At 29.7% G+C, this 26,381-nt stretch overlaps 1 protein-coding gene and 1 long non-coding RNA gene across 5 annotated transcripts in view; one reads left to right on the top strand and one right to left on the bottom strand.

The window, feature by feature from the left end:
• Positions 1 to 26,381, bottom strand: part of nAChRa7 (nicotinic acetylcholine receptor alpha7 subunit) — a 244,157-nt gene that overhangs the window by 46,528 nt on the left and 171,248 nt on the right. For 3 of the 4 annotated variants that reach the window (XM_026444870.1, XM_026444873.1, NM_001011621.1), the window contains 2 exon segments: positions 24,770 to 24,814; positions 2,190 to 2,299 (listed from right to left, as the gene is read on the bottom strand). In XM_026444870.1, the coding sequence (XP_026300655.1) occupies positions 2,190 to 2,299; positions 24,770 to 24,814 (155 nt within the window). 4 annotated transcript variants of the gene reach the window in all.
• The window catches only part of LOC113219219, a 172,240-nt gene continuing 164,877 nt past the window's right edge, over positions 19,019 to 26,381 (top strand). The window contains exon 1 of the long non-coding RNA XR_003306019.1: positions 19,019 to 19,502. This is a non-coding gene — a long non-coding RNA (uncharacterized LOC113219219). The remainder of the gene's footprint in view (positions 19,503 to 26,381) is intronic.

The following is a 26,381-nucleotide window of genomic DNA, read 5'->3' as shown; positions in this document are numbered from 1 at the left end:
CATTAAATAATTAAATATTAATAAACAGCAACAAAAAAGTCTCTTGTTCAATTTTTACCTGGATTACAATTGTTCCTTTCTTTTGCAAAAAAAAAAAAATAACTAATAATAATAATTTGACATCATCTAAAAAACTATACACAATACAAACAGAGACGAATGAATAACGATCTTCGAGCGATTGTAATGCAAATAATGTACACTTTTGAGTACAACTAGGTTGAATTTTCATGCAATTAGTTACGTGTTTCCTTATGCATGATCGATTAAAGGATACAGCAGCGTTCGGATTTCGTGAGGAACGTTTAATAGATTGTCGACAGAGACAGGTTTCTAAAAGTGAATCTGTGACCTGGCACGATATTACGCGTTAATATCGGTTCACCCGTACATACACACGTAATTATGTATCGGTGTCCCGTAAACATGTGGCCGTGCGTTAAATAATGAAGGGAAAATAGTATTCCACCGTTGGAATTAAAGTGGTTGTTTATATTAATGAGACCGATTAACAATTATCAGTATGTTACCAGTCGATGTTAATATGTGTACAATCAATGCGTGTCCTCGAAATCATCATAACATTGTTTACCGTTGATTAAATAATTTACACTACCATTTCGGTTTGAATTTCTGAATAATCTTCTGTCAATTATTTTGGAACAACGTTTCTTTCTCTAGTTTCCAAGATCATTTCGTGCCAGTATATACATGTAAATGATAGGAATAAAAATTAATTTTATGATTCTATGTTGATTTGTTGGTTCTGGTATTTAGTGTGAGTTGAGCCAAAGAGATTTGGATACTTAATTTTTGAGATTGTTTGATATAAGAGTGATTGTAATATTCAAATGTATGATTGTAATTAAAATAATGTAATGAATGTGTGATTAAAATGAGAGTAATTGAAGGAATCTATTTGATACAATATTCTAGTGTTGATTTTAATGCTTAAGCTATATTTAAATGAGATAATTGAAATTATCTAAAATAGTCAATTTTAGAATAAGAGAAAAGATATGTAAATAATTGATAATTCATTTTCAAGGAAATTTTTCTCAAAGAAGGATAAACAGGACGTTGCACTAACAATTAGGCAAATTGATCAGTTAATCCATTGATCCTAATTTTAATTCTGTATTGATACTAGATAGGATCAATTGCTTACGTAATCCATACTTCCAATTTACATACACTGGTACCAGCATCTGGTGCAACTTACTAAATATGCTAAGAAATTTGGCGATGGTATATCAGCAAGTAAACGTGTATATGCAAAACGTTATCCACTTTACGTGGATAGGAAGCGAACTTACTCTATCCATAACACGTTTTGTGTGTTAAAAAGGAAGAACCATTGCCAGTTCTTTCTCCTTAAATATGTGTACATCTTTTAAATTTATAAAATGTTTATATTATAGATAGATTTTTAAAAAATTTTAATTTTAATTTAAAAATTTGTGTATTATATATAAATGATATAAATTATAGATCAATTCTTTATTCTTCTTTCTATATTTCTTTATGATTTGAAATTTTGTAACCTTATCTTATATTATATTACAAAGTTCATGTAAAAACTTTTATACCTGATTATATATTAAAAAAAACCTCAATATTACTCTTTTTAAAATATATATAAATTTCTGGTGTTGATACTGAAAGAAAAATCCTATCTAAATTATTTAAGAAAATTTTATTTCTTGCTGTATAAACGAAGTAGTCACAGAAATTGATACCAATGAAGTTTGAATAAAGTTTGAATCAAGTTTATCCTAGAGAAAGGAATTTTTATTTCTAGAACTCAAGAGACCAGAAATGAAATTTCTTTCTTTTATTTATATAGAAAGATTTCACTGAAAACAAGTTTTTACAAGTTATAAAATAAAATCAATAAGTATTATACAGACAATTTATTGTGAAAGTAATGCATTTCTTCTTAACGTCTAGATATTTATAGATTTACGTTTCTGTTAAAAAAAATATAATATAATTTTAAAAAGGAACAGACAGAAAATACACGTATTACGTTTATTTCAAAGGCGATACTTAAAAGTACGGAGAAGAAAAACTTACGTAAGCTTTGTGAAAGATATTGCAATGTCCGAAATAACTTTACTTATGAGCATGCATGATATAAAACAGAATCTACTATGAATATTAAACAGATGAAGGCAGCGTTAAATTACCTGTTATACATGAGAACGTCAGGCTTCCAAAGTCTGTGTGGTGGGATCCTGAGGTCTCTCACTCCCCCATAATCTGACACATTCCATCTCATGTTCACATCGTTCCATTCCTGTAATTGAAAAAAAAACTTATTTTAAAATATCTCTTAGAAATTTTCACATTATGAAATCCATTATATATTACTTTTATAAAATAATAAAATTGTATAAGGAATAATAATTGATATTTCAATAAATATTAGAATTTAATAAAGCTTCAATATATTTGTTTTTTCATTTTATTTCTACTTTCTTCAACATATTGTTATTTGAATAGAAAAGATTCTAATTTTAAATGAAAAAATAATTAATTAAATGACGATAATAAAAACATATTTTCTCTGTTTATTTTTAGTTAACAATTAAACTTTATCCTTTCAAATTTTTATTAAATTTTATTAGATTTTTAAAAATTTGTAAAACATTTATTCTTATTTTTTAATACTAATTGTATCTTTGTTCCATATTTATTTATTCAATATCACTGTATATAAATTTTTTATTTTAAATAGAAAAAAAAATTTCTCATCTTTATTATAATTAAACTTTTATCTCTATCTTTTTATCCTCTTTAAATAATTTAATGAAATTTCGAAATGTTTTATTACGCTCTTTCATTCAAACTTTTTCACGGTATTAAAGGAAAAATAGAAAGAGCGGGAAGCGACGTTACGTAAAATTCATTTTAAGAAATCTACTTCCCCACCAGCTACTTGCAACTCTGTTAAACAACGGTAGTTTGCCCCCTTTTTTTCTTCTTCTTCTTCTTCGCACAGACCATGCACTGTCGATTCCGATGGTGCTAATATCTTTTACAAGGCAAGCTTTCGTGAAAATTTTCCAGACTTTCGCTCAGAGTTTGGCGGCGCAACTTTGCGGAAAATACGAGGCGATTTGGCAAGTTGCAAAGTTTTGGCGGTATTCTTTACTTTGTTACTTCGACCTTTACCAGCCAAGACAAGTGGTAAGATACGAACAGTTAACCGGCAAGGCTGCATTATAGCATTCTATCGATCCATTAGGGTGTTTTTGCAAACAGCAAATTTAACGGTTAAGCGAAATCAAATTTATAGTCGACGTGTTTTAGCCAGCGATTTATTCGTAAAATGTATATAAAAAAATGTATTATTTATTATTTATATTAAAGAAAATTTTTATTAGAATCTTACTTTAAATTTTCTTCAATCTTCAAGTCAACAGTGCACTTTATTTGTATTCATTTAAATTCATTTGACAGACTTATATCACTTTTAATACAATTAATTATAAAAGACTGAAATTTTGATTAAATAAATATATTTCTAAAGTGTATTGTTTAACAGGAAAAGGAATAAAATCAATTAATATCTGTGCAATTTATATATATATATTTATGAATTAAAATGTTTGGAGATTTGAACGATAATAAACGAAGGAAAGAAATACTTTCATATCATAGTAATCATAGTAATCAAAGAATGAAGAAGAGGACTGACAATGGGCGAGTTCGACACTCGTCCGCAGTATTTGTCCGCAGGAATGCCCGATCTGTTTCGTGCAGGCCATTAGATTCACACCCATTAGTCACCAACTCCCGATTGATTAGCCACTGATGGAGTACACCGGCGGATAATTAATAATGGCCACTGTGCTCGATGGTTTACGTGGCACGCATAGGCCGTTTATTATATATCCATTTCCACGCACCTATGGAAGGTCGACAGAGAGAGGACCGCACTCCCATTATAATGAAATTGGTTCACGGTTCATGTAACCCGGGTTGAAATCTCCTTTTGTGCATCAATTACATAATTCGAAGGAAGGAGAAGGCGTGTTCGAGTATTGCGTGTAACAGAAAGCTGATATTTCAATGTTTATTCAATTATCGAGAATTCGTGCCAAAAAAAAAAACGTAAGAAATTAAAAATTTCATCATTCAAACGCACGCATTCTTTCTAGAGAGAGAGAGAGAGAGAGAGAAGAGAAATCAATTTTTGTTCCATCCGGATATCTCGATCGATTGCCGAGATACGACGATTCGAAGTTTTCGAATACAGCTTAAACACGGCGCGGAGATTATGAATGGGCCCGTGACCCAGTGACCCACATTATTTTCTGGAAACGCGTACTACTCGTTTTTCCTCTGGAATTACGTCTGTCGCTTGTCTGGAGTTTGGGATAGGTCAGTGAAAGAAGGCGCGAACGAGGGAGCCGAGAGCAAGCGGTTAAAAATTACGCTTTTCTTTACGCGACGATATCTCGGCAACCGGAAGTCGTATCGGGGTAAAGAGGAGAGCGTTTTGAAGAGCAAGGTTCCGCGTTTCCAACGATCGCTCGCCCGTTGCCCGGAAATCATTATCCTCGGAGTTACAGCGGTTCAAGTTTTTATTAATTTTAATAGGTTAAATCGGTAAATTGGAAATTGTGGTTCTCTTTACACGGCGATATCTCAGGAACCGGAAATTGTATCGAGATGAATAGAAACAGGTTTCAAAGGGGAAGATTTGTGATTTTTGTCTTTCATTTTGGTTAAGCAAGAATCATTATTTTTGGAATTATGCTAATTTTGATTATAATTGAATTTTTAAATTACACGATCAATATTTCTTACAATTTGATTTTACTAATGATTTAAAAAAGTCAATTAAACTAGAATCTTTTCTTAACCTAAATTTTGAGTATGCAAATTATGCACGAAAGTCTACTTTTAACACAATATTTGCTGTAAATTGATTAAACGTGCTATTCTAAATTATTTCAATAATACGAAGAGATAATATTCTCTCCTCTCTCTCTGGATCTTTTACCTAGGGAACGCATTACAAAGCATGGATTAGGTTATTTACGAGAAAACTGAGTAATCCGTTCCTTTGAAACGGAGACGAATGCTGGAGATCTTGTCGGCGTACAACGAAAACGAATTTTCTCAGAGTGTCGTCAGAGTATGCGGGGAAAGGTCGAAATAAAAGAGGAATCGTGAAACAAAAACAGGAGAAACTTCCACCGAAAATGCTTTTTGATCGATTCACTTAATGCTAAGTGAGAAATCTACCTATTCTCGGGGGACCTGGCCCGGACACATTTTTCCAGTTTTCAACTCGAACGATCAATCTTGCAAGCTGGAACTTTCTTCGACGAATAATCAATTTCTTTGAATGCGATCTAAATTGAGAATTCAACTTATTTTCAAAAAATTTCATGATTTTAGAAATTCAAATTATCCCAACCTTTCTCGTAAAGGATAAATATTTGGATATCGGAGTTTATAAGTTTGAAAAGAAATTTTAGTAATAAATTGTTTGAATATTTTTAGAGAAAGAGAATGACAATTTTCGTGTCAGGAAAGTGTTCAAACATTTAAGAAAAAAATAACAATTTTTAAAAGTCAATGTATAATTAACGAAGAGCAATAATAAACAGTTGAGAAAAATAATAAATTCGTTCAAAATAAGAATATAAAAATTTTCCTTCCATCATTTTTCTTAATTTTCAAACAACAAAAGATTTTCATTTTCTAACACACTTTGATACATTATCGTATATTTTTATTCAACGTGTAGAGCACGAAAGACAAATATATTTTCATGATTCAACCAGAGAAGAAGGTAAAACCTGATTACATAAATCACTTGGGCCAAAAGCAAGAGAGGTACATACTAATCTATTACCATACGAGACTTCTTCCACTCTCCCTCATCGTATCCCTTTCCATAAAATCCCAAATTTCCACATCTCTCACCGATATTTGCAGACAATTCGAAATGTAAATTGAATGATAAGGAAACGAGGCGACGATTCAAAGCGCACGAATTAGGTAATATAAATGCGGCACGCGAAAATCCCGAGTTTAATGATTTCCATGCCCCTCCTCCCCCCTCCAAGGAGGATAATTCCAAAAGTTTGCCCTAATTTTCGGCAAGGAACGGTCACGATCTCAACCCTTGCAATATTCATAAACATAAAACTCGGAGTGGCCCCTCGGATTCAATTCGAATCACGACACCCGTTTCCTCCCCCCTCGCTCGCTCCACCTTCCCTCGGGGAGCTAATTAAAACGGTGGACCGATTTTCCAAAATCACTCGATCATCATCATCGTAGTTTGGGAGAATAAAATCGTATTTTCCAAAAATAATTTACTTATTTGCAAACAAGTTTTCTTCTTCTTCTTCTTTTTCGAAATTGATGATATGAATATGGTAATATGAATTCGAATCGAAATTCATAGTGTCTCTATGTATTATTCTAGAATCCATCTTCTCTTCGAATCGTAAATTCGGATTTCTCGCAGATTCCAGCGTTTATTGACGTTACAAAAAGAAAAAAGAAAAAAAATCTCGGCGAGCGAGGATTTTAACAGGCACGTAAATTCAGAGGGGGGAGGGATGGGAATCTTAGCAATTTCGATTATCGCCGCTTCGAATCCGAGCTATTCCGATCGTTCGTTCCGTGGAACGCGAATAAGATCAACAGATTTGTCATTCGGATCCATCGGCATACCGATTTGTCGTCCTCCATTTTCGAAGAGATCGAGAACACCGTGAGTTATGGCTTTCCTCGAATTAAAAAAAGGAAGAATTAATTTAAAAATAATTATATCTCTTAATGTAATCCGATCCATAATTGCCTTAATTTATTCATTCCACTCGTTGATTATAATCCTCATCTTTTTTCTATATCAATAATCGTTTTGTATCTTTGATCCACTTGTGATCTGACGGATCTGTTATTGCTCTTATTTGACTGTGACTAACCTATTCGACTCGTTATTGCAATCGTTATTGACACGTTCTACTTGTCCATCATAATTGTATCCTTCTATTTCAATTGTGTCTTGATCCACTTCGCCGTATGGCGAATATCTTTTATTCCATGTGATTGCTAAACAATTTAACTTGTCTCTTAAATGGAGTAACGTTTCACTGTCCTTCTTGATCTTAAACATCTATTTATTTAACGAAGATTTTTATTGTACTTGTTAATGATGTACGAACGAGAGAAAAATGGTACATTTTTAATTCACGAAGACTCATTTTGTGTAATAAATTGGAATGGAACAAGAAAATATTTGATAGAATATGTTAATAGAATATGACAAGAATAACAGTCAAGAGTGGCGCCAATTATAAAATTCACGGAACATTAAACGCTTGTTCCCTGTAAACCTTCTTCCTTCCAAGACTCTCCAATAAAAGCTGAGAAAATCAACGAACTGTGACTAACAACCAGTTGTACCGCATTCTCGCGTGATTTAACTTTTGATTAGCGACACTGGTCGTCTTCCAAACTTGTCGATCCAGAGAGACTTTTAACTTTAATCAGAACTGGATGCATCTTTTCTGGTATTAAACGCTCGCGTTATTTTTATTATTGTTATTCAAATCGAATCACTTGTTGGAAAGTGGAAGAATATTATTCTCGACTTGAATTTTGAAAGTTTATTCCCTATAACACTCGATTAATTCGTATCGTCATCATCTCTTTTTAGTTTTTTCTCGGTTTACTTTTCATTCATAATTCATACGTGCACATTTTTCTCTTTAGTTGCGTTAAGATATACAAGAGCGATACAAGAGAGAGAGAGAGAGAAAAGTTTTATCAAAGAAGATGAAAGACAAAATTAAAGAAGAAGAAGCATATCGAAGCGTAATAAATAATTCGATTTTTTAGATATAAATATTTTAATGAATTAAATTTTATTTTAATTTGTCGATTTTTATATTAAAAATTTATGGGATAAACTATATAAATTTGGAATAAAAATTTAAGTTTTGTTTTTCACACATTATGGAGACAATATTTTTTTTTAATCTAAATAATTTAATAAAATAATTATAATTATAATTATAATATAAAATAATTTAATAAATAATTTAATAATTTAGCTTGAATTTAGTAATGATTTAAATTTATTTTAAATATAAAAATAAAAAAATATAGAAATAACGATTAGATTAGTAACAAAATTGTATTTTAAAATATAATTATAAAATATATATAATTTAAACGAACTTGGCAAATATATTATTCACCTGTTTAACAAAAAACATGGCCTGTTGATTATAATTTTAGATCGATCTGCTCCACGAAGTGAAATTTAAATACCTGACTGTACAAAGATAATAAAATTGTCTTTTAATTGAAGAATCGAATGAACGAATTATTAAATTTTTAAGTTAAAATTCTAATCTTAGCTAAAAAATTAAACGAAACATTTTTAATCAAACTTGGCCCAAACATTCGCTCGCATCGATAATCTGCCTTAAACCGGCCGGGCCCTGAAATCGCTTAAAATCCTCAGCCAGCCTCCTTCCGGTTTCGAACCTTTGGCAGAGCTTCTCGCCCCGTGTACATACTGGCGAGCCTGATTATTCGGATTCACCCCTGGAATTGGGGCATCCAGTTTCGAACTATCCAAGAACTTCGTTTAAAGTGCCGCGGGCAAGATTCTTTTGCATCTTCCCTCCGAGAACTCTTTATATTACCTTCCCTGAATTACCTTCGAAAGCATTAACTGTTTAATGACATGGTCTATTTCCCTCTGGTGTATTAAAAAAGAGAGAGAGAGAGAGAGAGAGAGAGAGGAAAAAGGAATCTTTCGAAACATTTTGAATCTCGTTTTAATGGCTCTTAATACCCCAACTTTTTTCCTTTTCCTTCCTTCACTTCGAGGGAGGGAAGGGGGGATGTTGAAGCCATAATTTACAACATTCGAGGATATTAAAGGAAGATAAAACGTCGCGAGTATATCTGAGTAGTCTCTAGTCTCTTCAGAAGGTAACCGGATCGCTGGTTTCGCAACTAATTTTAAGTCTCCATTCTCCTCGTTGAAGGACCGTAATTAGAGCGTTTCCCCAAAGTTCGTCGAAACGAGGAAACGGTGAGGACGATGAGGGGATTATGTCGGAATGTGTAAGCCGTTGGGATACCCTTCAATACCCTTTTCTTCCCTCCCCGATTGGATTTTCTTTCATAGAAAAAAAATGACGAATCTTTCGAAACGATCCTCTGCTTGTTTATTTTTTAGACAGAGAAAGTTTTTAGGCGCCAAAATTTAATAAAGTTTTAAAATTAAGTTGTATTTTGAAAAATGTTTCTATTTAAAAAAAAAAGAAAAGATACGAAACGAAGGAGAGAAGATCGATATATATAATCGATGTATCAATTAAATTGTTTACCCTTTCTTGCCATTATTTTTGTTATCCACGACACAGCCGCCGTTGTAATAAAAGAAAACAGTTTATCGATCGTTTGTTTATCAAAGTTGCTTGTTATTTATTTAATCCTTCGCTATAAACTGCGGTGATAATTTAATCTTATTAAATTTCGCAACGAACGATTCTTCCTGAAACTGAATTTCTAAAATTATATTATTCATAAAATTACCGATATATTGTGATGAATTATCGGGCTAGAAATTTATTTTAGAAAAAGAGAAGAAGATGTTATTATATTCAATAATAAAAAATCTGTATATCTATGTATATCTTTCTTTCAATTTTACATCAAACTCCAAAGAATATTAATAATAAGCATATAAGAAATCTAAATAATTTTTCGGCAACAACAACAGTTTTCAGAGTTAAAACTGATTATTTTCCCCGACAGATATTCTACATTTTCACTCTGAAAATGTTTGCCCTGGAAATATCATCGATTTCAAAGCCGCGCTTCTCCTTTCCTCGGATGACTGACCTAATTAAACCACGCGACGAACTTCGTCACAAGGCGCTCACACACAGGGCTTCGAATCGAGGGTGGCGACACGACGGCCGAGGACAAAGATATCGCCGGGGAGAGATCGTTAAACCCTCGTTGTTTATTCTTTCGTGAAAAAGGAGAAAGAAAAAAAAAAGGAGAAGGAAAAAAAAATAGAATTAGAACAGAATCGACTCGACTCGACTCGACTCGACGGCCTTTTTCAAAATATTAATGCTTTAAATCTATTATGGACGCTCGTTGCCTCATTGTGAACGCTTTTATGCTCGCTTCAATGGAGCGGAGAACACGAGGAACAGGAATATATATATATATATATATATACAAGAACGGGATGAAAAGAATGATGAGACGGTTGGAGTATCGCGATCGTATAAATCGCATAGTTTTCGCGAAGTTTCAGCGAAAGTTTGAAGGAATGATTCCAAGAAGAAGAGCAAGTTAATAATAAATAAAGTAAGGATAAGTATATAGAAGTTGTAATACGACGATTTTTAAAAGATGGGTTTAATTTCGGTCCTCGCTTTAAGAAATAAAAATTAACTAAAAGTGGACTTAATAACTAAAATTAAAAGATTTTTCCAATAAGAACTGAATATATATATAGTTCCTATCATAGAGAAGAATAAAAGACGAAAAATTAACAATGACAAGATTGTTAGTGATAAGAAAATTAATTTTAATTTCTTTTACGACATTTATGGTAAAGAAAGGTTCACGAAAGAATTTGAAAGTATTTTATCCTCTTTTTTAATTATCGTATGTACAATCACATTGGCGAAAGATTAATGGATGAAACAGTCTTTAACGAGTTGATCAACGTTTCCCCCGATTTCTGGTGAACGCGGCCGGAACACTCTCATCAATATGTACATTCGAGCCCAATATGTATAATCATTCGTCAAAACGATCGTTTAAACCATCGGTTCTTGATAAGCACGAATGTATATATACGCGCATATCGGTTTAATCGTACTTTACGGCCAGATTGCATACACGCGATTGATCGTTTAGGATCGGGACCGTAACGATGCTTCATTCCGCCCGAAATAACGAAATCCATCGTTAATTAAAAAGCATTTCGAACCCCCTTTATATTTTTAACACGCGCGATTCGGTCGGGGTTTAATTGAACGCGGGCCAGAAAAATCTCTTCATTGTTGTCTCAGAGAAGAGAGGATATATTAGTGAAGAATATTATAATCGAGATAATTTGACGGAAGAGTATATTATTGTATGTTTATTATGAAAAGCCTGTGATGCGTCAATTATTAGATAAATTAAGATTGCAATAATAGTTAAACGAAAGATTATTACTGGAATATGTTTTGTATATAACAAAGTGAGAGACAATATCGAGAGAGATTTGGTATTTTATTCGTGTCAGAGGATTTAAAGCTAATAATTTTTTCTATTTCTTGGATTTGTGATTCCCAGAAGTTTATCATTTTTTGTGTTGAAATTTTTGTCTCGTATTAGAGATTTGATTTATTATTCAGACTTATGAAAAAAAATAGTAAAATTTTCTTTGGAAATTGTATATTTAAATAAGCATATTGCTGATGTGATAATAGATTTATGCTAATTCTGTCATATTATGTTCGTTGATATATATATAATGTAGTTTCGAGATGGAAAGAAATGGAAGATGAACGAACGAAGCTAGATTTATTTATGATAATCGAGAATTCTCTTGGGAAATTTTTTTTTAAATATAAAGCTTAAGATGTGATTATTATTTCGTAAAAATTCTTCGTTAAGAGTGATTGATTAGCTAGTTTCTTTGATCAAATTGTAAAGAGAGATAGATTAAAGTTTTTCTGTTAAGGTAATTAAAAAATTTTCCAATGCACTCGATAAAGAAATAAATTATAAAAAAACTATTGCAAAAATATTTTTAATCGAATAGATTCACGAAATATTTTAATAATAACAGTGAGATTGAAACGAAGGATATTCGATTCTTACATTCTTTCGCAAGAGAATAAGATGGTTAATTAATCTAAAATTTCTTAAAAGATGAGGATAAAAAATTCAGAGATGGGATAACGTCTGAATATTAATCTTGGTAACTGTACGATACTTAATAATTCTAACGAAGATAAAAGTATCATCACTTGCTATATTTCTATCTTCTCTTTAACGATGTGATTTTTAATATTCATAGTGCTCTTTGAAAATTCGCTTTGACTTTGCTTCTTGGATTCGTTGATACGAATCACACATCGTGGTTTAAAATCTCTCTTCCTTCGTCATTTTTTTTCTATTTTCTCGAAAATATTTCAACTTGCTTCGTTCTACTAATTTATTTCATTTTTGTATTTACACCAGTCAGACTTGACTTGTTTAGCTGAAAATATTCTCTGTATGTAAATATTTTATGATTAACTTTTCGTGCTACTACAACAAATTTAATATGATTTATAATGAACAGTGAATAATTATATCTACGCGTAACGATATTTATTTAAAAAAAAAAGATATCACGCAATTCGGATTTTGCTTTCATTTTAACTAAATAAATTATTAACATTTATGTCATTAATCTATGAAAATAACGTAGCATATTTCCATGCAAGAAATAGATTTTAATTTATTTTATTAATACAAAAGAAATTGTTCTCTTCTGTCCTCCTTAATTTTCAGAAATTAAATTATATCATATTCTAATTCTTGCTTTTTAACAATAATATATACATATATTCTTGAAAAATATTTAAAAAAGTCTATTTAACATTGATATACAAAAATATCATTTGAATTTTATTTATCAAACTATAAGCGATTCAATTTTGAAATTTTTATTTTAATAATCTCAAAAATACATTAGCATCCTATTATTTTCAAGCACATTTTACAATAAATTTCAGTCACTTGTCAACTTTCTACTTATCTCTTTCAAATAAAAATGATTATGCATTAAAGTTTCTATCTACTTGATATCACAAGCTATATCATCAATGGACAAATGTAAAAATAAAAATAAAAATTTCATTTTGTATGCTGTTATTCTATCTATGTTCTATCGTACATGTGTGCGGGCAGAAGAAAAAAGGGAAACAAAAGAAGAAACCGCTGATATAAACCACGTCAAAGTGAAATTGAGCCTGGCACGTAAAGATAGGTTGTTTCGCGCCCCCCTCTCCCTTCGACTTCACAATCGCCCCGCGATTTCTTATCTCGAATATTCTCGAAGGATTCCCCCCGTGTTTGCTAATCGAATTACGATCGTGAATATTCGATGAAATATCGAGAATTATATTAAATTAAATTATCAGACGAAGAGGCAAAAGAGGCGCTAATTGGCGTAATTACTCGATATCTTTTTCGTGTTTAGCGTAATTACAGTTCGATGGGATATCGTAGGAAATGATTTTTCGATGAGAAAAAAAAAATGTGGAAGAAGAGGGAGGAATATGGAAATGAAGTGATTAATACTGCTCGTTAATTATCGGGATTTTATGAAATTCGTGTATATTTGAAAAAAATTGAAATATTGGAAAATTTTATCAATCTGAGAATTCTCATCTAATTCTATGATTCGTTTAATCGTGCATCTAATTGTACAGTTTTCTAGAATGTCTTTCTCACTTTTGTCAATCTGCGTTAAACTACTAATTTATTTTGTATCAAAGATATTGGATTAAGTCTTTTTGAATAGGTTTCCTATTTTTGATAAAATCTTTGCTATTAATATAACTAGATATTTGTGAGAGATTTAAATGTAGAAAAATATGAAAAAATATGCAAATATACTGCAGAACGGAAGATGATGATCGGTAATAATTTTTAGAGAATAATGAATATTTTTATAATTCAATCTTCTGAATTATACGAATAAGAAATTTGCATAAATATTCGCAGCTCTAAAATGAAATTAAAATTTTATTTAAAAAAAAAAACCATTAGAAATATCACGAGAATTAAGAGAAAAGAAAATTTTTCCTTTCTTTGGATTCAAAAATAAACACGTCGAACTGTAGCATCGATCACTGGCAAGGATGATGGAATTTTCACGCGCAGGGGGTGTGAAATTTTCGTAAACGACGGATCGAAGATGATCCACGGCAAAGAGGGTTCGAATTTTGCAGCTTACAATACGTTACTGGCTTTTGATCAGGGACCACGAACTCGTGGCATAACTCAATTCTCGTTGAGAGCTAGTTAATACACTCTCGATTGCTTGTGTGACCCGAATTTACCCCCCAAAGTGCCGCCTATATGTATAAGGAATATTTGCCCGCTTCTCTGCGGATGCCAAATCGTTTGAGGAGGGAACATGCTCCTCCTGGATAAATATTAGTAATAGGACCCCCTTGTATTTCAGTACAAGCTGGCCGCATCATCCTAATCGTAATTAACAACACGACCTGTATTTTATGAATTTTTCGATGTTTTATTTTATTTTTTTTTTTAATTCAATCAGATTCTCATATATAAGATATAAAGATACGTTTAATTAGATTCGTTTAAAAGTTTCTTTAATATATTTTGCGTAAAAGCTAACAAGAGAACTTGGATAACTCGAAATTTTTTTAAAACTTTGAAGGATCGTAAAGCACCTCGAGAGAGGTATAGCTATTGAATTAAAGTTATTCGAATATCACATTTGTTCTGATAACTGAACACGCTATCTAAAAATTATTCAAAAAGTTATTAAATGATTCTTTTCAATGGAATAAAAATTAATTTTATAAAGCAGTAGAACGATAATTTTCTTCGTATCTGTATTATAATCGTAGAGAAACATGAGAAGATAATCCTTTTTCTAAAAAGGAGTATTTTCATTCTGAAAAAAATTGAATTGTAGCCAAGAAAGAAGATTCGAATAAATCGGAATTTTATCGAAATTCTTTTGTATCTAAATAAATAAAAGATAAAGAAAAAGAGGATGTAATAATTATTTTTAATCGAAATATTAAAATTTAATTTTGATAACTTTTTTCTTTTTTACAAAAAGAAGGGATAGATATGATAATTTTTCGAGCTGCTGGAAAATTATTGTAGCCAAGAAAGAAGATTCGAATAAATCGGAATTTTATCGAAATTCTCTTGTATCTATCTAAATAAATAAAAGATAAAGTAATAATTATTTTTAATCGAAATATTAAAATTTAATTTTGATAATTTTTTTCTTTCTTTCTTAGAAGGAGAAAGGATGGATACGATAATTTTTCGAGCTGCTGGAAAATTATTACAATTAGGAAGAAGAGGTTTATAATTAACGCTATGATTAAAGAAAGAAGCAAGAAAGACAGATGATCGTAAATTTAACCTTATCAGAAAATTGCAGTTAAACGAATCACGGTTCTGAAAATGATCAAGGACTACGCAGAGGCAGAAATTGAGAATTGAGTTTAATTTAACTTTCATTTAAAACGAAATTCTAAGGATAAAACTTTCTGGAATTTATCTTTGATCTCCATTTACTGATAATCCTTTTAAACACGAATCCTTTTAAATCAAGAAAATCACTCAAACTACACAGCCACCATGAATTAAACTGATTTCGGTTTTATCTATTTGTGAACTTCAATTGACGAGACACGTGAAAAGATATGATTTTTAATTATGATAATAAAATTTTTTTTAGTTAAGATAAACAATCTAAAATCGATCGTTTAAAAATTATCTAGATAAAACTTGGACTTTACTTATCTTATAATCGTTCCAATAATCTTATATATATAGTTATTAAATATTAAAAATTGAATATATAAGTAAAAAAACAATTTATTATTGACAAAGATATTCTTCGATATTTATTTAAAAATTTTTAAAAATTGATGCAAAAAAAAAAGATATTGAACGATGAATTCTTTCTAAATTTTAAGAACAAGAAAATTAAAAGATATCTTCAAATTTAATTTAATAAATTTCAAATCTTGCATGACATGTTTGCATTTGTTATATAAATGCTATTTGACACAAATTGGACACACGTTTCGCATTTCGTAACGACGCGACACCAATTAAAACAATATAATAGACATGTTATATCAACGACAGTATTTCTTTAATCGTACATAAGATGACTACTCGTTGATTTCAGCCGATAACATATCAAACTGATAAAGTGGCCTCGACGGTCCATAGAATATCAGTCTATCTCAATTGACAGTGGCAGGTACATTAACGAACCTAATCAAACGAGGATTCTAGCCGTCTGTGTGATGCTTCTGACTCGTCTTGTCCTGTCATTGATAGCCGATAGTTGGCAGTCGCAATTGCACATTCGTGAACGTGACACGAGGAGACCGAAAGGAACTAATTGACAATTTGGAAGCGAATAAAAAAGTAGGAAAACTACGTGGACGAATATAAAACTCCACGTTGTAAAAATCAACTATTCCACGAAATATTTCGTTACAAAGATTATAAACTTGACCAAAAATTAAATATTCCACGATATTCATCGAAAAAAAGAGAAAAAAAAAATCGATAACTAGTTCGTAATCTAAAATTTAATCCATTCAAGCTCGAACGATAAACACGAGAGTAAAATAAAATCTTTAATGAAATACGCCTCGAAAGCGGTCATAAAACGCCAAGATTTTGCGTGTAGTAAAACCGTGTAGTACCATTTACCGTACGTTTCGTTCGTCGAGATTTTTTCACGGCTTGAAAAAAACGGGTTACTCTTTGTAAAGGAAAACAGGAAAGGAGGGAAAAAAGGAAAAAAAAATGTTGTTATAGGAGACACCTATATACGAGATACGTCGAGTAAATCCTCCTTTTTCTCTCTCCAATTCTCTCTTCAGCCTATCTTTCTTCTCTCGTCTCTTCTTTGGGGTGAACGCACAAAACTGGGGTGAGAAACGGAAATAGAGACGCGATGGGGGAGGGCTAACAGAAGGGTGGAGCGGAGCGAGGGAGGGTAATAGCGAGATGGTAAAGAGAGTGCACCTAGCGCTGACTTCGCTCATAATACCATAGAACCGTTAAAGCTCACAGACACGCGAGCTACTCCGCCTACTCGAGTCGTGCTCCACTCTTTTCTAGTGGAGGCCAAGAAGTTACACCCTACGAAGGGAAGTTCGTTTCTGGGATCGTGGATTTTCACGTAACTACCGTACCCCCCGCCCCGCCTACGACTGTGTTGCGCGAATGCACTTCGAGCCTATCTCGAAAGACTACTTTCGTTGATGCATCTCTCTCTATAACCTGGCGATCGAACCTGCGCTTGTGAATTCTGAATTCGCCAAAGTAGGCTGCTGTGAAACTAATTTTGACCGGAAAACATTTTTCTCGCCATTGACGGGATAAGAACCGAGGATGGTGAAAGGTTTCGTGACGGTGAAAGGTTAATGTTTTATAAATTAAAATTAAATTAAAATTCTTCTGTCTCGAATAAAAGTCGAGATACCGATTTTCTCTTTGATAAGAGAACATCAGATTTATTTTTTTATGTATCTTACTTGATGTTGACGAGATGATCGTGATTAATTTTATAATAATATATGTAAGAAATTAGGTAAATAATTAGTTTTCAATAGATAATTTTGAGAAATATGATTAAAAATTATTATTATAGTTAATATATATAAATATTTCTTTAAATAAATAGTAAACTATATTCAAAATGTATTATCGTATTTCGAACAAATAAAAAATTTAAAAGAATTTGAGAAATTAGAACAAAAATATATAAAAGGAAATAATAATTAAGTTAAATTATACAGTAGTAATGAATTATACAATCGAATGAAAAATATGTCGATTAAGAAATGCGAAGAGTTTTATCGTTTGTAAATTGAAACCACGTGAAATTGAGAGACGAATGAAATAACTTCGAAATAATGAAACGAATTTGCCGAATCTGCTGATATTTAATCTTTCGAAACGAAACTAAAGAATCGGATATAATATTAAAATTTCAATTACAAAGGAAATTACAAGACGAGTTCTTCAAATTCAATAGCCGATAAATTCGATATCAATTTGGCCATAGAACATGCTTGAACGTTAATTGAATTACGTGTCAATGTATTGTCTACAAGTATATTTACTTTATGCCGAAATAACTGTACTTCAATTATTTGAACATATTGGAATTGTATTAAATCCTTTTATACCTTTTATTTTGATTATTAAAAATATCGAAACTCTTTGTTTTGAATTTTATTTCAAATTTGATAAAATATTTGTAAAACGATAAATCACTAAACGAATATATAAATCTCAATCAAAGTTATTAAAATATATTTTTTATTAATTTTGTGTTGTATATTTTATTTAAATAATTTAATAACTTATTTAAATAAAAAATATTTCAGCAAAATATATAATTACAAAACTAGTTTTATATTTTTCTTTCATATATTGGTTATAATTTTTATGCTTCACACGGAGTGAAAATTCTCAGAAAGCTTCCATCTTATACGTATATTATTTTCGCTTCAAGTGACTTATAAACTCGACAGAGGTAATGGAAAATTGTAAAACTTTCTTTAAGAACAAGAAATCACTTTTCCCTTGAAAGCCGAATAGAATGATAGAGAAAGAAAGATTTAAAAGAAATTATTTTATACTATCGTAATGAAAATATTGTTAAAATATGAATAAAATGATTTCTCAATAATGAACGAGAAGACATCTTAATCCGTTTGTTTCATATAAATTTCTATTTGTATCTCTTATGTAGTGAAAAAAATTCTTTTAAAAATGTTTTATTATTAATAAGAATTTTAAAGATTTCAAACGTCTTACCATATTGTATCTGCTTGTATCTGCCGAAAGTAGTTTATTTATCTTCATTATCACACATTTAAATACACTAATAATATGGAAAATTATAATAGAAACACACAAACGACGCAATTTCACTGACAATTATTTTAGAACTAAAAACTTCTTCTTCACGGAAGTTCTTCTTGCTACGAAAATCAAACGAGTGACTGAATGTGTACAAATAAATTAAATATATATAATTAGATATTTCTATATGTACATATTTTCGACTCAGAAAATTATTACACATTTTTAAAAGACATATTAATTAATTTGATTCATAAATTATAATTTAATATTAAATATATAATTTAAATATATATAATAATATATATATATATTATATAAATAAATTGTATCTCACATGATTAACGTATTAAGTTTAAACAATAGGTACAGGTGGCGTTCTATGGCGTTCTAAATTGGCTGAATGTACTGTAGTTTAGTGTGCTTTGAGTGATATAAATTCAGACATGTTGTGAATACCGTTCAAAACAAAGACGAAAACGAAATGAACGCAAAAATTCCAAGAACATAAGTATATACTTCCTTATCGAAAGTTCGATATCAACAGAATAAATGCTGTTTATATTTTTGTTTTTCGAAGTGTTCAATTAGACATTCTTTCCGGTCGTTGTGTAATGGTGGAAAAACGTGGCGTCGCGTTATGTCGAATCTTTCTGGCGTCTAACATTTATTTTAAATTATAAATTCGATACAAAATATTTCGTGATAAAGAGTTTAAATTGATTTCGTGAGTGAAAATAATGAAGAAAAAGTGTAGAAAATATGAAAAATATGAAGATACCTGATGATTCTTGTAACTTATTGATAAACATCTTATCTCGGTGAGTACATCATAATTATATATTAATAAATTTGTTAATTCATAAATGGTTTAAATAATTTTATCATATATTATATTATATTTATATTTTCGCAATAAGATGTAAAAGCATAAGTAATATACGTTTACCTAGATAGAAATAATTTATATATTTGGTTAGAAATTCAATTACATCATAAATTTAGTGAATTGTATATCAAATCTATTTAAAAAAAAAAAATTAAACATAACTTATTGTATGAATATGTACAGAATATGTATAGAAATATGTATTATATTCAAATATTTTGAAATATTCATTATATATATTGAAATATTCATTATATATATTCAAATATATTGAAATATTTTAAAATTCAAATAGCTGGTGGATTTCAAATATCTGTCATTCGTATGTATATTTCGTCAAATTATGATACAAAAATAAATGCGTAATATATTAAAAGATTTTGTAAATTTTAAATATTAGGATAATACAGATAAATTTACAAATCAATTTTTCTATATCTATAATTATAATTATTATTTAGCATGTAAAAGAGCGAATAATTTGTTTATTCTTTCTTTTTGTTATCAATTTTCATTTATATCATCTTATTATTCATTTATTCTTTTAAACTTGACAATAATTTTATATTTTTTATTTAAATTTTTTTTCTCATTCTTCTTTAAAATTTAATAATTTCGAAATACATAACCTTACAGTATATATATTATATATATTATAAGTAAGATTATGTATTCTATACGTACAGTATATATATATATTATATATACTGTAAGGTTATGTATTTCGAAATTATTAAATTCTAATGAAAAATATATAAAAATATATATATATCTTTCTTATATAATTATGCCTTTTATTATTAAATTAAAAATTTATTATTAAAATTTATCTAAAGAACAAAAAAAAGAAATAAGATAAAGTTTTATTTCTTCATCGATTCGAATCGAATTAAATGATTTTATATATGTTTGTATAATAAACATAAATAAAGTTAAAATTACAAAGTAAAATTATATATATATATATATATATATATATATATATATATATATATATATATATTTTATGTTTATATATCAGATCTATTAGAAAAATATGTTCTTAGCAAGATTTTCTCGTTTAATTTGCTTGCTGCATATAATCGATACGATAAAAAACTTTGAAAAAAAAAACGTAATGGTAAAAAAAAACTGAAAAATTCTTTTTATTTTAAATAACGATAGAATAATTTCAGATGAAAATTGTTTAAATTAAATATTTAAAATCATTTTTCAAATTAAAATATTCGATATAAAATATTATATATTTTAAATAATAAATAATTTAATTTGAATATCGATAAAAATTTCAAATTTGAGATAGAAACCACCCAAATTTGTCATCTGAAATTTTTAACAATCTAATATTTCGATTACTATGCAAACTAAATTAAGATTGATGTTTATAAACCGATTAAAGCTTCTTGCAAAGGATGTCCACCTTCTGTCACAACTTGTATAATATATAGTCGTCCAACTTGGTAATTACGGTATAAATATAGCATAGTTTATATGCTGTAACACATTTGAATCTTTAATAAGTAATCAATGTATAACCAACTGACATGGAATCTCTTGCACATATGCAAATTATGCGACGTTTCATGCATGTCGCTTAATACGTATTTCTTGTATGTCAATGTGTTGGTATGCTGTGGAGGGGTTATGCAGAAATATGCTATGTATCTTTGCATTCTCTAACCCATGACCTCAATGAAAACTATGCAAATGCAGGGTAACAGTAGTTGATATAGATTCAATGAAAGGGAAGCAACCTTGGATACAAGGTGCATAATATCTATTGCATTTCAAATTTTCACATTAATCCGCAAATATTGTTTAATTTTTTCTTAATTTCTTTGTTCTTTTTCTTAATTTTTTAAAAAATATTAATCGTTTAATACCATAGAATAATTTTCTTACATTTTTATTTAAATAGTTTGATGAAAATTTGACTCAAAGAAAATTAAAGTATCTGTTTATTTAATTTTGTATATTGGAAGTGTTTCATTTTTAATTTTCTAACATATTTATCCTTTCTGAAAAGTAGCAATTCAAATAAATAATTTTAGATTTTACATTACATTTAATTTTCTATTGTTTTAAAAATAATCTCAATATTTAAAACAGTATACATAAATTTTGTGAATTGTATACTAGAATTTTAAACATATTATTTTTTTTTTAAATTTATATAAAATTTATATGAATGGAATACATAACTTACAAAATATATATTTCCAAGTAAGAAAACAAATCTTCATATACCCTCCACGCATCCATTTACAAAAAAAAAAATTCACTTACATTTGTATCTTTCTTGAAACCATTCGTTCAACTTTCTTCGCTAAAATCATTTCTTATGAATAATCGAAAGGATTTTCAATTCCGTGTGTTCCATCGCGTATAAGAAATTCTATATCACTTAGCTTCTTGCAAAGGATATTCATATTTTTATAAAAAATATTTCGTTTAACTTTGATCCTAATCGTACGATTATTTCATACCTGCTGGGTATTAAATAAAAATTGCGAAGATATTCCTGCGAGTTATTGCAGAAGAACATTTGATTCCGACATTGTCCCCCTTCTTCTTGGCTGAGAGACACAAATGTATTTGATAGAAATGCTATCAGGAAAATATGTAGGACGTGGTTTCGATACGTGAAAACGTCAAACATATCTTGAATATCTCCGAGTCTTATCTCGAAGTTGTTGAATATCTCAGCGACTTATATTCAAAAAGATATCAGGCGGTGCAAGTCAAGTGCAGCTGTGCGTTAAGTTCACTCCCTTACTACTCGTGCACTTGACATCTCCAAGGGTAGGCGAAAAAGGTTAAAAAGAGACGAAACTTTTTTTTTTTTTTATTTGTTCATACTGCACGCGTACACTACCGCGAAAAAGTTTGAAAGCATTTGGAATTTTTTTTTTTCAAAAATAATCGATAATATATTTTTATCATATGAAAACAATATCATAAAGAATATCAAAATAATATTCATTTTATGAATTTTGAAATTTTCTATAGATTCCTCTAGATTTTTGATATTCCAATTATTTCTCTTTTACATCGAAAAATATATGTATTTAAATTTTTTTCGTGAAAGTGAATGTATAATAAAATCGAAAGAGATAAGGAAAATCGTAGAAATTTATATATGGATTTAATTTTCAAAAGATCTATTACGATATATTTTTTTACTCAATTTCGTGATTGATCACGTTGATGCAGTATTTTATATAATGCATTTAATAAACAATTACATTTTGTATAATGCAATATTTCGAATTAAAATTCATTCAATTCTCTTTCTTCTTTAATTATGATGTATTATTGATTTCTTGTCATTGCTATTAATAGATTCTAATTACATTATAATTATTGTTCTATTAAGGAAATTTTAATAATTGAAATCGATGTTACAGGACTTGGGATATTTCTAACAATATTTTAATAAAAATATGATAAAAATAAATCCATCTACGTGTTATATGAAATAAAGCCAAATTAAAATAATAAATTTTTTTTTCTTTTCCGCGGGATATGATATTGAAATAAAAATAAAATAAATTTGTGTATTTTATTCTTAATATCGTAAAAGTTTCTCTGAATTTCAAATACATTTTCTTGTATCTTATAAGAGAAAAGTAGCAACAGAAATAAAACCATCATCTTTTAAATTCGATTAAAAAATAAAACAAATAAATTACTTTACCTCGATCAACAATAAAAGAAAAAAAAAGGGGAATCGATTTAGATTCAACATTACGCGTTTCACGCTTGATCGGCTGTTTATTTCGAATCCCTTCGTCTCAACGATCTCGAAATCATCGTCCCATTTGTTGTTCGTTTCAATTTATCAACGTCGGGTTGATCATCCCAAATTATTAATCCCGTGTCGACGATTTTCGATCGCGTTTCTACGTTTTAATTGTTAACATAGAAATCGGTGGAAATCGAGCCGAAAGCATCATCATCGAGCCGAATCGTTAACCGCGAATTTGGGTCACTGCAAAGCCTCATGACGCAGGCATTGATAGGGGGGTTGTGGATGAGGGCGAGGATTGACGAGGCATAAGCCGTTGGAAATGAGCAACGACAAGCGTTTTAAAGTGCGGTTCGAAACCTCCTGAAAGGAAATATTACGGCGGTCTACCCTAATAAGGGTGCGCCACTTCACCCTCTCCAACGGGAGTACCTGTTGCCCGTGCTTCTATTAATAGTTCTGGTTGATAAGAATCTGTTGTGACCACGATTTCCAACTTCAAAATAAACACCACGTGACGTTCCCTCGAACTTGGATTTCACATATTGGTGAATAGAAGCTTCGATCTCGGGAAATTTAGGTTCACGATTTTCTGCGAATTTTATGGAATTGAATTTTTTAGTAAAAACATTTGTTTAAAGAAGAATTTGGACGACCTATGATCGAAGCGTGATTAGGAATTTTACTTGGTGAAATTGAAAATTCCATGAATTTAGATTTTAGAATTTCGAAATTGTTAAAAATTTTTTTAAAAGGCAACAGAAAATGATTGATTCAAGTATTTTCTTAGTATTCATTTCGTACAACATTTCTTGATAGCAAGGATTCGTGAATGATTCATGATCAGTCAGAATAGTAATTATTCGAAACAAAATTATGGCTAATTGGAATATTGGGTTCGATGTGGATCTAATATCGTTAGGAAGTGTACTGAATTGTTAGGAATTTGTACGGTCAACAATTATTGAAGATTGTAATCGTAGTTAATTCGAATATTGGCTTTTGTAATCTGTAATTAGAAATCGAACTTCAAAATATATATATCATTCCGTTTCTCTTTCTTTCTCTCGAGTGTTAAAGATTGACGAGTTGGAAAAAATTTTATTCGATTTTACGAAATTTGTGTAATTTTATTCCTTCTTTTTTTATTTTTATATTTTCAAAATATAAATTAATACATTTACATATTCGATCCTTTTATACAAAAATTCTCTATTTGATAATTTTCATCTTTCAATTAGTTCATTAAACGGTGGTTTTATTATACTTCTCTCTCGATAAAATTTTTTCATGGTTTCTCCCATTTTTTCTTTCTTTTTTTTTTTTTTTAATTAATTAATCAATGAGAATTATTCAACATCGATATATAAATTTTGATTGCAATTGCCACGTGAAATTAGCTACAGCTTCATAAAGGTTTCATTATATTCATGATACGTTAAATAACTCACCAATTTTAACCAGAGATTCGTGATGAGCAATTGGTTCTTTTCGTCCTGAAACAAAAAAAGAAAAAAAATATTATACACGATGTTTTAAAACTGCAGATTCGTGCAAATTCCTTAAGAGAAAGAAGCAAAATTAAAAAATTTCTACTCGTGCTTCAAGTTATTTATATTTTGAAAGAAAAGATAATTAAAGAATATTAATGCTTTTACCTTTCATAGAAAAATATATAGAATCGTACATGTATAAAAAGCTGAAACAAAGTTTTTCTTAATTATTTAACATCTTTTCTTCTTCGTGTTCCTAATAATCAATTAATTAATTAATAGATATTTGGATGAAATTCCATTAAATAAAATATTAATATTATTCCAAATTGAAGTTTATATTAGACAGATTGAAATAACTTCATCTCCATCACACCTCTCTTTTCCTCTCTCACTTTATCCAACATAAACCTCAATTATTTATAAATGAATCTCAATTTTTATTTTTGTACAGCAAACTTTTGTATTTATTTTAATCTTTAGAACATTTCGTGTCAACACGTGGACATATTTCCATGAATCCAGAATAAAATATCTTTTGCTCAAATTATGATAACAAAACATCTCATTTCTTACTCTAAAATAATTTAAAACGTTTCTTTTTTTCCTTCAAAAAATATTTTATTGCCCTATTTTCAGCTCCTTTTTGTAAACGAATTAAGGAGTTGTTGGGTGAAAAAATTAAAAAGTGCAGAGGCTATACGTAATACACTGGGAGAAGGATTCGAAAGAAAATGGACGATTTCGCGGGGAAGGAAAGTTTTTCACGAATAAAGATCGTCTTCTCGATATATACTCGTTAACTTATTTATCGAGTTGGGATTACTAACTGGGTCGAGGCAATTAATAAAACGCAATAAGCTGTGCGCCTTTACCCTGACCGGTTAACGGCGGAAGAAAGAAAGATCCGTCATTAATAAACGGCGAAAAATAGCCGGTGGACCTTCCCCTGCCTCGATAATTACCTTGTAATCGTTTATCGAGTCACACGCGCGATTTATGATCCGGAGATCCCCGTGGATTTTTGGACGGCGCATCGATCAAGGGAAGGGAATTACCCCCGAAGATATAATCGGCTCGTAAAAATCGATCGGGTGTTAAAGTTTAAATGGCCGGTCTGACGTCTGGAGAAAAGTAGGGAGGAAACTTTGAAGTTGAAATAAAGAACCTTTCTCTCTTCACATTTTATTATTTCTCTAATTCGGAATCTTGTCAACAGGATTGAAAGTGTGACAGCTCGTTCTTTTTATTATTTTTAATCAATTATGTTCAATAGGAAATTATAGCAATTGTTAGATATTTATTTTAAAATTGTTATCTGTTCTTAGAAATCTTTTTACTATTTTTTGATTCATCATTTTGAAAGTAACAACTCGTTCTTTTTATTATTTTTAATTATATTCAATAGGAAACGTGTGTTACAGCAATTATTAGATATTTATTTTAAAATTGCCATCTATTCTGTCTTGAAAATGTCTTTTTATTATTCTTTATTCATCATTTTAATAATTTTGAAATTCGAGAAACGCGCAATCTAATTTATTTTTATACTTTCATTCGAATCGTTAGA

This window comes from Apis mellifera, linkage group LG14 (genome assembly GCF_003254395.2).
Source record: "Apis mellifera strain DH4 linkage group LG14, Amel_HAv3.1, whole genome shotgun sequence".
NCBI classification, from domain to species: domain Eukaryota; kingdom Metazoa; phylum Arthropoda; class Insecta; order Hymenoptera; family Apidae; genus Apis; species Apis mellifera.
This window is presented reverse-complemented; position numbering and strand designations above follow the sequence as displayed.